The sequence below is a fragment of the Oncorhynchus gorbuscha genome, unplaced genomic scaffold (assembly GCF_021184085.1).
Source record: "Oncorhynchus gorbuscha isolate QuinsamMale2020 ecotype Even-year unplaced genomic scaffold, OgorEven_v1.0 Un_scaffold_1115, whole genome shotgun sequence".
Taxonomy (NCBI): domain Eukaryota; kingdom Metazoa; phylum Chordata; class Actinopteri; order Salmoniformes; family Salmonidae; genus Oncorhynchus; species Oncorhynchus gorbuscha.
The window spans coordinates 82,829-96,604 of record NW_025745990.1 but is presented as its reverse complement, the minus strand read 5'-3'; the positions used below and the strand labels follow the sequence as shown (position 1 = coordinate 96,604).

The following is a 13,776-nucleotide window of genomic DNA, read 5'->3' as shown; positions in this document are numbered from 1 at the left end:
CTGTGATTCTCTCTCTCTCTCTCTCTCTCTCTCTCTCTCTCTCTCTCTCTCTCTCTCTTCACACCAGGTCCAGAGGCAGTCCCAGGAGAAGTTCTACACCATGGCCTCTCAGATCAAGCTGCTGCTGGAGATCCCAGAGAGGATCTGGAGTTCCATGGAGGCCTCTCAGTACCTGCAGGCAAAGACACTTATTACTAAGACAGTGGACTGTTAGCATTTCCCATAGGAAGACACGGCATACTTAGCCATCGTTGCTAATACTAGCCGGGCATGGCCAATGATGTATGTAAACCCACATTATAGGGCACTGCTAATGCTAACGAGCTAACTCTTGGTTTAATGGACACTCCTGACCAGCCAACCGATATTTAATTTCAGAATTGGTTCAAATTAGGTTACGGTCAGTTTTAGAGTTTGGGTAGTCGGGCTGTCAATGGGATGCTGGTCAGAAAAGCCCTTATAGCCTCTCCCTGGTTTTACCACCCTCTTTGCTGCAGGCCACACGGCTCTACCTGCTCTGCTGCCACCTGCACAGACAGCTCCACCTGGAGGCTGGAGGACCACAGTACAGCCCCGTCCTCGCCCGCTTCCCCATCCTGGTCAGGCAGGTGGCTGCTGCTGGACACTTCAGGTGAATGTCATCGTGATGTCATTTTGGATGAGGGAGACTATTATCAAATCTGGATTTTCTGTGAAATTGAAGAGCCTACCTCAGCAGGGCGAGGAGCACCACGTTCAATATAGGAGCACCACGTTCAATATAGGAGCACCAGGTTCAATATAGGAGCACCACGTTCAATATAGGAGCACCAGGTTCAATATAGGAGCACCAGGTTCAATATAGGAGCACCACGTTCAATATAGGAGCACCACGTTCAATATAGGAGCACCACGTTCAATATAGGAGCACCACGTTCAATATAGGAGCACCACGTTCAATATAGGAGCACCACGTTCAATATAGGAGCACCACGTTCAATATAGGAGCACCACGTTCAATATAGGAGCACCACGTTCAATATAGGAGCACCACGTTCAATATAGGAGCACCACGTTCAATATAGGAGCACCACGTTCAATATAGGAGCACCACGTTCAATATAGGAGCACCACGTTCAATATAGGAGCACCACGTTCAATATAGGAGCACCACGTTCAATATAGGAGCACCACGTTCAATATAGGAGCACTCTCTCTCTCTCTTCTACCCCCCTCCCAGGTCCACCATTTTGCTGGACAGTAAGTGGGTCCTGCGTGGTCGGGCGGTGTCTGACCAAGCCATCGCTGAGGCCCTAGTGTCCACCATGCTCCTCGAGGACAGCTCTCCACGTCAGGCTCTGGCTGACTTCCTCCTGGCTAGGAAGGCCTCTATCCAACAGCTACTCAACCAGCCACAGCATGGTACTAGTATATACCACTGTACCACAATACAATACCACACATACTTCCTACACAATACAACCAGCCACAGCATGGTACTAGTATATACCACTGTACCACAATACAATACCACACATACTTCCTACACAATACAACCAGCCACAACATGGTACTAGTATATACCACTGTACCACAATACAATACCACACATACTTCCTACACAATACAACCAGCCACAGCATGGTACTAGTATATACCACTGTACCACAATACAATACCACACATACTTCCTACACAATACAACCAGCCACAGCATGGTACTAGTATATACCACTGTACCACAATACAATACCACACAACACAATACAACACAACACAACACAACACAACATCCTACACAACACAACATCCTACACAACACAACACAATACAACACAACACAATACAACACAATACAATCCTACAATACAACACAACATACACAATACAACACAACATCCTACACAATACAACACAATACAACACAATACAACACAACACAACACAACACAACACAACACAACACAACACAACACAACACAACACAACACAACACAACACAACACACTACACTACACTACACTACACTACACTACACTACACTACACTACACTACACTACACTACACTACACTACACTACACTACACTACACTACAATACAATACAATACAATACAATACAATACAACACAACACAACATCCTACACAACATCCTACACAACATCCTACACAATACAACACAATACAATACAACACAATACAACACAATACAACACAACACAATACAACACAATACAACACAATACAACACAATACAACACAATACAACATCCTACACAATACAACACAATACAACACAATACAACACAATACAACACAATACAACATCCTACACAATACAACACAATACAACACAATACAACACAATACAACACAATACAACACAATACAACACAATACAACACAATACAACACAATACAACACAACACAACACAACACAATACAACACAACACAATACAATACAACACAACACAATACAATACAATACAACACAATACAATACAACACTACAACACTACAACACAACACAACACTACAACACAACACAACACAATACAACACAACATCCTACACAATACAACACAACATCCTACACAACACAACACAACACAACACAACACAACATCCTACACAACACAACACAACATCCTACACAATACAACACAACATCCTACACAACACAATACAACACAACATCCTACACAACATCCTACACAATGCAACATCTCATCTTACGTAACACAAGACCATCTCTATTCAGCTCGTCAACAGGCGAAGCCCCGACATGGTGTTAAACCAAACACAATACAACATATTACAGCCTTGACACTTCCTCTCCAAGTCAACATGTCCTGTTATCACACTTCCTCTCCAAGTCAACATGCCCTGTTATCACACTTCCTCTCCAAGTCAACATGCCCTGTTATCACACTTCCTCTCCCCTGTTATCACACTTCCTCCCCAAGTCAACATGTCCTGTTATCACACTTCCTCTCCAAGTCAACATGCCCTGTTATCACACTTCCTCTCCCCTGTTATCACACTTCCTCTCCAAGTCAACATGTCCTGTTATCACACTTCCTCTCCAAGTCAACATGTCATGTTATCACACTTCCTCTCCAAGTCAACATGCCATGTTATCACACTTCCTCCCCAAGTCAACATGTCCTGTTATCACACTTCCTCCCCAAGTCAACATGCCCTGTTATCACACTTCCTCCCCAAGTCAACATGTCCTGTTATCACACTTCCTCCCCAAGTCAGCATGCCCTGTTATCACACTTCCTCTCCAAGTCAACATGCCCTGTTATCACACTTCCTCTCCCCTGTTATCACACTTCCTCCCCAAGTCAACATGCCATGTTATCACACTTCCTCCCCAAGTCAACATGTCCTGTTATCACACTTCCTCCCCAAGTCAGCATGCCCTGTTATCACACTTCCTCTCCAAGTCAACATGCCCTGTTATCACACTTCCTCTCCCCTGTTATCACACTTCCTCTCCCCTGTTATCACACTTCCTCTCCCCTGTTATCACACTTCCTCTCCAAGTCAACATGTCCTGTTATCACACTTCCTCTCCCCTGTTATCACACTTCCTCTCCAAGTCAACATGTCCTGTTATCACACTTCCTCTCCCCTGTTATCACACTTCCTCTCCCCTGTTATCACACTTCCACCCCAAGTCAACATGTCCTGTTATCACACTTCCTCTCCCCTGTTATCACACTTCCTCTCCAAGTCAACATGCCCTGTTATCACACTTCCTCTCCCCTGTTATCACACTTCCTCTCCCCTGTTATCACACTTCCTCTCCAAGTCAACATGTCCTGTTATCACACTTCCATCATGCTTGGATTGTTTGGGAAAACCATTTCACTTCCTCATCTCTGTTCAGTGGACCGGTGTGGTGTTTTGATGTGTGGTTCAGGTTGACAGTCATGTCTGTGTGTGTACCAGGTGCTGGTATTAAGGCCCAGGTGTGTAGCCTGGTAGAGCTGCTGGTGACCACTCTGTACCAGGCCTACGCTGTCTTCTACGTAGCCCCAGAAGGGAGTCCTCGGCTGGGGGACGGATGGCTGAGCTCCGGCCTCCTCTTCACCACTCTGGAGAACGTCACCTCCACCACACCTACAGGTACATTACCTATAATACCTTGCAAGAAATGGTTGAAGAAGAAAAAATACTTATTTATTTATTTAACCTTTATTTAACCTTTTATTTAACTAGGCAAGTCAGTTAAAATCAAATTATTATTTACAATGACGGCCTAACCTACTTTCATCCCATTTTAGGCCCAAACTGATCTGGAGCCCCTTACTTTGATTAGATTATATACGCGTTAGATTATAGATATTAGATTATATAAGCGTTAGATTATAGATATTAGATTATATAAACTTTAGATTATATAGATATTAGATTATATAAGCGGGTTATGTTAGATTGTATAAGCAACATGGTAACAGCTCTACCTTGACCTTTTGATTGGCCGGGTAGAATTTTCGCCATGTTGCATACACCTATCCAATCCTCTCTGAGGGATATTGACTTTCAACAATGGATCATTTTAATACCAATTATAAACCGAGGAGTTTGGGTCTTGGATGCTGATGATCTGAAACAGTGTTTCAGCTGTGTGTGTATATCCAACAATATACCATGGGTATGTTGTAAAGACACAAAAGATACTTGTTTACTGTTAGATGTTTGTTGGTAACCAGTTTATAACAGCATTAAGGCACCTTGGGGGTTTGTGGTATTTGGCCAATACACCACACCCCTGTGGGCCTTATTGTTGAATTATAGAACTGTAGACATCTCTGTGGTCATCTGTCCTTCCGGTCTCACCTGTTGTCCCCTGTTGTCCAGGTAAAGGGAGGCGTGTCCTTCAGGAGGAGGTGAGTACAGGAAGCTGGTTCAAGTACCTCCCCTCTTCCATCGCTGAGTTCCAGCCCGCGCTCAGAACCCTGGCTCAGCCAATCCAGAGAGAGCAGCTCAGAGACACCCTACAGCAGTGGATCAACACGTAAGACCTCATCCAATCAATACCCTTCATTTGCATGTAGAAACAGCTGCTATATTTCAGCCAATCAATACCCTTTACTTTTGCATATATAAATAGCTGCCATATTTCAGCCAATCTATGCCCTTTAATTTCAACAACTGATATTCAATATCGATCATAGTCGGCTGTAGAACTAGAATAAGATTAGTAAGGAGAGTCTGATCTGGGACCAGAATATAACCAGCTTCTTCAGGAACTATATCTACTCTGGGAACCAAATCAACCAAACTGGAACTCTCACATGCTGACTGGGGGGGGGTTGGCAGATTTGAACACTGAAAAACACCTAAATTGGTGGCTGTTCAGTAACATGCTATACATGACATCAGAGCTCAGTGTCTGTACAGTAACATGCTATACATGACATCAGAGCTCAGTGTCTGTACAGTAACATGACATCAGAGCTCAGTGTCTGTTCAGTAACACGCTATACATGACATCAGAGCTCAGTGTCTGTTCAGTAACATGCTATACATGACATCAGAGCTCAGTGTCTGTTCAGTAACATGCTATACATGACATCAGAGCTCAGTGTCTGTTCAGTAACATGCTATACATGACATCAGAGCTCAGTGGCTGTACAGTAACATGCTATACATGACATCAGAGCTCAGTGTCTGTACAGTAACATGCTATACATGACATCAGAGCTCAGTGTCTGTTCAGTAACATGCTATACATGACATCAGAGCTCAGTGTCTGTACAGTAACATGCTATACATGACATCAGAGCTCAGTGTCTGTTCAGTAACATGCTATACATGACATCAGAGCTCAGTGTCTGTACAGTAACATGCTATACATGACATCAGAGCTCAGTGTCTGTTCAGTAACATGCTATACATGACATCAGAGCTCAGTGTCTGTACAGTAACATGCTATACATGACATCAGAGCTCAGTGTCTGTTCAGTAACATGCTATACATGACATCAGAGCTCAGTGTCTGTACAGTAACATGCTATACATGACATCAGAGCTCAGTGTCTGTTCAGTAACATGCTATACATGACATCAGAGCTCAGTGTCTGTACAGTAACATGCTATACATGACATCAGAGCTCAGTGGCTGTACAGTAACATGCTATACATGACATCAGAGCTCAGTGTCTGTTCAGTAACATGCTATACATGACATCAGAGCTCAGTGTCTGTTCAGTAACATGCTATACATGACGTCAGAGCTCAGTGTCTGTACAGTAACAGGACATCAGAGCTCAGTGTCTGTTCAGTAACATGACATCAGAGCTCAGTGTCGGTACAGTAACATGCTATACATGACATCAGAGCTCAGTGTCTGTTCAGTAACATGACATCAGAGCTCAGTGTCGGTACAGTAACATGCTATACATGACATCAGAGCTCAGTGTCTGTTCAGTAACATGCTATACATGACATCAGAGCTCAGTGTCTGTTCAGTAACATGCTATACATGACATCAGAGCTCAGTGTCTGTTCAGTAACATGACATCAGAGCTCAGTGTCGGTACAGTAACATGCTATACATGACATCAGAGCTCAGTGTCTGTTCAGTAACATGCTATACATGACATCAGAGCTCAGTGTCTGTTCAGTAACATGACATCAGAGCTCAGTGGCTGTTCAGTAACATGCTATACATGACATCAGAGCTCAGTGTCTGTTCAGTAACATGCTATACATGACATCAGAGCTCAGTGTCTGTACAGTAACATGCTATACATGACATCAGAGCTCAGTGTCTGTTCAGTAACATGCTATACATGACATCAGAGCTCAGTGTCTGTTCAGTAACATGCTATACATGACATCAGAGCTCAGTGTCTGTTCAGTAACATGCTATACATGACATCAGAGCTCAGTGGCTGTACAGTAACATGCTATACATGACATCAGAGCTCAGTGTCTGTTCAGTAACATGCTATACATGACATCAGAGCTCAGTGTCTGTTCAGTAACATGCTATACATGACATCAGAGCTCAGTGTCTGTTCAGTAACATGCTATACATGACATCAGAGCTCAGTGTCTGTTCAGTAACATGCTATACATGACATCAGAGCTCAGTGGCTGTTCAGTAACATGCTATACATGACATCAGAGCTCAGTGTCTGTTCAGTAACATGCTATACATGACATCAGAGCTCAGTGTCTGTTCAGTAACATGCTATACATGACATCAGAGCTCAGTGTCTGTTCAGTAACATGCTATACATGACATCAGAGCTCAGTGTCTGTACATGACATCAGAGCTCAGTGTCTGTTCAGTAACATGCTATACATGACATCAGAGCTCAGTGTCTGTTCAGTAACATGCTATACATGACATCAGAGCTCAGTGTCTGTACAGTAACATGACATCAGAGCTCAGTGTCTGTTCAGTAACATGCTATACATGACATCAGAGCTCAGTGTCTGTTCAGTAACATGCTATACATGACATCAGAGCTCAGTGTCTGTACAGTAACATGCTATACATGACATCAGAGCTCAGTGTCTGTTCAGTAACATGCTATACATGACATCAGAGCTCAGTGTCTGTACATGACATCAGAGCTCAGTGTCTGTTCAGTAACATGCTATACATGACATCAGAGCTCAGTGTCTGTTCAGTAACATGCTATACATGACATCAGAGCTCAGTGTCTGTTCAGTAACATGCTATACATGACATCAGAGCTCAGTGTCTGTACAGTAACATGCTATACATGACATCAGAGCTCAGTGTCTGTTCAGTAACATGCTATACATGACATCAGAGCTCAGTGTCTGTACAGTAACATGACATCAGAGCTCAGTGGCTGTACAGTAACATGACATCAGAGCTCAGTGTCTGTACAGTAACATGCTATACATGACATCAGAGCTCAGTGTCTGTACAGTAACATGACATCAGAGCTCAGTGGCTGTACAGTAACATGCTATACATGACATCAGAGCTCAGTGTCTGTACAGTAACATGACATCAGAGCTCAGTGGCTGTACAGTAACATGCTATACATGACATCAGAGCTCAGTGGCTGTACAGTAACATGCTATACATGACATCAGAGCTCAGTGTCTGTTCAGTAACATGCTATACATGACATCAGAGCTCAGGCTCTGTGCTTCACAGCTCTGTCTGGGTTTTGACTGACAGCCGTTATGAACTAGAGCCCCGCACGTGACCAGAAGTTGTCCCCATCCCTGCCCCTAACTGGGCAACTTTTGAAAAATGTTTTGTTGACCGAGTGAAGGAAATGCTGTGAATGAAGAGGACTCAAATCAAAGCAGTCTGGTTAGGGTTGTTATCATGTTGTATTGTTTCTCCCAGCTGTAACAGAGTCAGCAGTCTGGTTAGGGTTGTTATCATGTTGTATTGTTTCTCCCAGCTGTAACAGAGTCAGCAGTCTGGTTAGGGTTGTTATCATATTGTATTGTTTCTCCCAGCTGTAACAGAGTCAGCAGTCTGGTTAGGGTTGTTATCATGTTGTATTGTTTCTCCCAGCTGTAACAGAGTCAGCAGTCTGGTTAGGGTTGTTATCATGTTGTATTGTTTCTCCCAGCTGTAACAGAGTCAGCAGTCTGGTTAGGGTTGTTATCATGTTGTATTGTTTCTCCCAGCTGTAACAGAGTCAGCAGTCTGGTTAGGGTTGTTATCATGTTGTATTGTTTCTCCCAGCTGTAACAGAGTCAGCAGTCTGGTTAGGGTTGTTATCATGTTGTATTGTTTCTCCCAGCTGTAACAGAGTCAGCAGTCTGGTTAGGGTTGTTATCATGTTGTACTGTTTCTCCCAGCTGTAACAGAGTCAGCAGTCTGGTTAGGGTTGTTATCATGTTGTATTGTTTCTCCCAGCTGTAACAGAGTCAGCAGTCTGGTTAGGGTTGTTATCATGTTGTATTGTTTCTCCCAGCTGTAACAGAGTCGGCAGTCTGGTTAGGGTTGTTATCATGTTGTATTGTTTCTCCCAGCTGTAACAGAGTCAGCAGTCTGGTTAGGGTTGTTATCATGTTGTATTGTTTCTCCCAGCTGTAACAGAGTCAGCAGTCTGGTTAGGGTTGTTATCATGTTGTATTGTTTCTCCCAGCTGTAACAGAGTCGGCAGTCTGGTTAGGGTTGTTATCATGTTGTATTGTTTCTCCCAGCTGTAACAGAGTCAGCAGTCTGGTTAGGGTTGTTATCATGTTGTATTGTTTCTCCCAGCTGTAACAGAGTCAGCAGTCTGGTTAGGGTTGTTATCATGTTGTATTGTTTCTCCCAGCTGTAACAGAGTCAGCAGTCTGGTTAGGGTTGTTATCATGTTGTATTGTTTCTCCCAGCTGTAACAGAGTCAGCAGTCTGGTTAGGGTTGTTATCATGTTGTATTGTTTCTCCCAGCTGTAACAGAGTCAGCAGTCTGGTTAGGGTTGTTATCATGTTGTATTGTTTCTCCCAGCTGTAACAGAGTCAGCAGTCTGGTTAGGGTTGTTATCATGTTGTATTGTTTCTCCCAGCTGTAACAGAGTCGGCAGTCTGGTTAGGGTTGTTATCATGTTGTATTGTTTCTCCCAGCTGTAACAGAGTCGGCAGTCTGGTTAGGGTTGTTATCATGTTGTATTGTTTCTCCCAGCTGTAACAGAGTCGGCAGTCTGGTTAGGGTTGTTATCATGTTGTATTGTTTCTCCCAGCTGTAAGGAGGACATCTGTAATGGTGTCAGCAGTCTGCTGGTCTATGTGAACAGTCTGAAGGGCCTAGCCTCCATCAGAGATGCTGTGTGGGACCTCCTCTCCACCGACTCCATCAGTCAACACTGGAGCTTCATCTGCCAGCGGCTGTTAGAGCGCCCCCTAGCGCTGTGGGAGGACTTCCTACAGCAGCTCTTCCTCCAACGCCTGCAGGTAATTAGCTACACTCAGGTCCTGTTTCCAGAACACAGATTAAAGCTAGTCTTAATCTAGGTTTAGATTAACGAGATCCAGGCCTCGTCCCCAGGCTTTGATTGTGGACGCTTGGAAGGAAGTGTGTGGTACACCACATTAGAGTTCCTCCTGGAGGAAGTAGCACCTTCTATGGAGAATCTCTGTTGACCAGGCTTTTCAGTCTAGGACTAATCTATGTCCATGTTATAAAATAGAAAGGAGCGCTGACAGTTTAGCTGTTGTTGTTAATATTATTCTCTAGTCGTGTGTATTCTATACACACTGCTCCTCTCCATTACATTGAGCTGTTCCCATGCAGACAGTGGGGAAACTTTTAGAAACAGGACAACAGGTTTAACCTGCCGATTTAACTAGCTAGTAGCTACAGCTGACTTCTGTCTTCTAGCTATCTAGTAAACTAATTCTCCTCTCCAGAATAGTTCTAATCTGCTCACTGTGTCTGTCTGTTTCCTCTCCCTCTCTCTCCTTTCCTGTCACTCTCTCATCTCCTTTTCTACCCCCCCCCCGCCTTCCATCTTCCTCCCTCCTTTCTATCTCTCCCCTTCTCTATCTCTCCCCTTCTCTATCTTCTGCTCCCTTAATTCTCCCGTTCTCAATCTCCCCCTCTTCTTCCATTCTCTCCCCCAGGCGATCACCCAGGAGGGTACAGAGACTATCTCCACCAGCTGCAGACAGCTCCTCTCCTCTGCCCTTCGAGATCTAGAGGGCCATCCCACCCCTCCAGGCCCCGGTCCACCGGGCTCCAGCCCTCCCCTCCCCAGCCGAGGTGCTCTCTACGAGGCAGACGTGGCCTCCTTCCTGTGGTCCGAGGCCCAGGGGGATCTACTGAGCGACGCGGCCTGGGTCAGTGTATCCCAACGGGGGCCACAGCACCGGAGCGGCCTGGCCATGAAGACTCAGGCCCTGACACCCTGTGTCCAGATCTTCTGTTCATCACTGGATGCTGCTCTCAGAGACAGACTGGATGACCTGCAGCACTACCTGCCCTCTGGTAACACAGGTAGGGAGACAGATGGATTACCTGTCCTCTGATAACACAGGTAGGGAGACAGATGGATTACCTGTCCTCTGATAACACAGGTAGGGAGACAGATGGATTACCTGTCCTCTGATAACACAGGTAGGGAGACAGATGGATTACCTGTCCTCTGGTAACACAGGTAGGGAGACAGATGGATTACCTGTCCTCTGGTAACACAGGTAGGGAGACAGATGGATTACCTGTCCTCTGATAACACCGGTAGGGAGACAGATGGATTACCTGTCCTCTGATGAGACAGATGGATTCTTGGACTTTATTTCTACAGGAGGTCCCATTAAGATATTGTCCCAGGGAGACCTGGTCTAATAATAATGTAATGTGAATTAAGGTGAAATACTTAACATGAAGTCATCAATATCGACTGCATCTCAAACTCTCTTCTCATTATAGTGGACTCCTTTTGACCAGAGGTTCTCCTCCGTCTCCTTCCTCCACTCTACCTCCTCCCCATCTACTTCCTCCTCCATCTCCTCCTCCAACCCCCCTATACCATCTTCTCTACCTCTACCTCCTCCTCCCCCTCTACTTCCTCCTCTACCTCCTCCATCTCCACCTCAACCTCCCCTTCCCCCTCTACTTCCTCCTATACCTCCTCCTCCACCTTTACTATTTCCTCCCTCTCTACTACCTCCATCTCCTCTTCCTCCTTCTCTACCTCCTATTCCTTCTCCCCCTCCCTGACCTCCTCCTTTTCTCCCTCTACCTCCTTCTCCTCCTCCTCTACCATCTCCTCCTCCACCTCCCCTATACCTCCTCCTCCACCTCCCCCTATACCACCTCCTCCACCTCCCTCTCTACCACCTCCTCCATCTCCTCTTCCACCTCCCCCTCTACTACAACCTCCTCTTCCTCCTCTACCACCTCCTCTATCTCCTCCTCCACCTCCCACCTCTACTACTACCTCTACCTCCCCCTCTACCACCTCCTCCATCTCCTCCTCCCCCTCTACCCCCTCTAACATCTCCTCTACCCCTCTACCATCTCCTCCTCCCCCTCTACCACCTCCTCCATCTCCACTTCCTCCCCCTCTACCACCTCCTCCATCTCCACTTCCTCCCCCTCTACCACCTCCTCCATCTCCACTTCCTCCCCCTCTACCACCTCCTCCATCTCCACTTCCTCCCCCTCTACCACCTCCATCTCCACTTCCTCCCCCTCTACCACCTCCTCCATCTCCACTTCCTCCCCCTCTACCACCTCCTCCATCTCCACTTCCTCCCCCTCTACCACCTCCTCCATCTCCACTTCCTCCCCCTCTACCACCTCCTCCATCTCCACTTCCTCCCCCTCTACCACCTCCTCCATCTCCACTTCCTCCCCCTCTACCACCTCCTCCATCTCCACTTCCTCCCCCTCTACCACCTCCTCCATCTCCTCCATCTCCCCCTCCCCCTCCATCTCCTCCTCCCCCTCTACCACCTCCTCCATCTCCTCCATCTCTCTCTCTTCCTCCCCCTCTACCTCTTCCTTCTCCTCCTCTTCATCCACAGATCCCCAGGTCCCCTCCGTCTCCTTCACTATAGGCCTCGGCTCTGGGTCCAGTTCTGGTTCCGGTACCGTCTCATCATTCGACCGGTTCACAGACGCCGTGGCGGTAGAAGAGACCCTACGTGAACGCTGTCTGGCATGCGTACGTGACATCATCACCTGCGTGCGCTCTAAACTGGAGGCGGCCTCACCTGTTGGCTCCTCCCCCGGCCCAGCCCGTCTCAGCTCGGTGCTCTTCATGGCCCGCCTCTGTCAGTCCCTCAGCAAGCTCTGCCCCAACCTCAGGCAGTGCATCCTGGGTAAACAGGGCTGTGCTGCAGCTGACCCTGTTACCAAGGGAACACCCCGCCAAAGCAGGAAGTTGGGGAAGGCGGCTGCCAAGGCGACAGAGGTTAGCCCCGCCCAGGCCAAGTGGGCGTGTCTGAAAGAGGATCTTCTGGTTGTCAGTATGGAAGCATATCGGATATGGAGCTCCGCCCTCTCTAAGGTGAGGGGGTTACTTGGAGGGATAGTTCACCACTAAATCAAAGTTTGTCAGACATTTTCTGGGGCTGTTTAAACATCTCAGAGTTGGAGTGGGGCTCTAGGATCAGTTTAGCCTTTTAGATTCAAATGAAATGCATGGACAGGGGGACCTGATCCTAGACCAGCTCTATGACTGAATACTGGTCCTATTAGATTACATGGACAGGGGGACCTGATCCTAGACCAGCTCTATGACTGAATACTGGTCCTATTAGATTACATGGACAGGGGGACCTGATCCTAGACCAGCTCTATAACTGAATACTGGTCCTATTAGATTACATGGACAGGGGGGACCTGATCCTAGACCAGCTCTCTGGGAGGCTTGATACAAACAGAGTTTTGTTGTCTAAGAATGTCAGACAAACTTCCAACAATCTTTGAAATGAAATCACAACCCAGTCAGTTTAGGCCGAGCCATCCTTCCTTTGATGTCATGTCTTTTATTACCTTACCCCTGGTCTCTCTCTTTCTCCCCCAGGCGCTGGTGGGTCGGTTTGCGACCTCGCTGCACGCAGAGTCTGCCGGGGCTATCTAGCAAACGCCACCAACTGGGAGGAGCTAGAGATCCAGGAAGAGGCGGAGTCAGGGAGCAGCGTCACCTCCAGGATCAGACTTCCCGTCCAGGTAAGAGTGATGTTATGACATCATCGCTCAGCTCAGCAGGACCTGACCAGTAGTGTCTCACAGAGAGGAGAAAGGATTTTCAAATAGAAAATTAACACTGAGATGCTGCAATATTATCTCTCTCTGTGTCTCTGTCTCCCCCCCCACCACCTCTCCCCCCCTCCCC

At 46.4% G+C, this 13,776-nt stretch overlaps 1 protein-coding gene across 1 annotated transcript in view; it reads left to right on the top strand.

Annotated features, from left to right (window-relative positions):
• The window catches only part of LOC124021439 (conserved oligomeric Golgi complex subunit 1-like), a 42,297-nt gene that overhangs the window by 1,809 nt on the left and 26,712 nt on the right, over window positions 1-13,776 (top strand). The window contains 11 exon segments of the mRNA XM_046336628.1: window positions 76-178; window positions 498-631; window positions 1,220-1,401; window positions 3,943-4,119; window positions 4,855-5,011; window positions 9,676-9,886; window positions 10,556-10,658; window positions 10,695-10,928; window positions 12,494-12,945; window positions 13,465-13,513; window positions 13,516-13,610. Coding sequence (XP_046192584.1) covers window positions 76-178; window positions 498-631; window positions 1,220-1,401; window positions 3,943-4,119; window positions 4,855-5,011; window positions 9,676-9,886; window positions 10,556-10,658; window positions 10,695-10,928; window positions 12,494-12,945; window positions 13,465-13,513; window positions 13,516-13,610 — 1,897 coding nt within the window.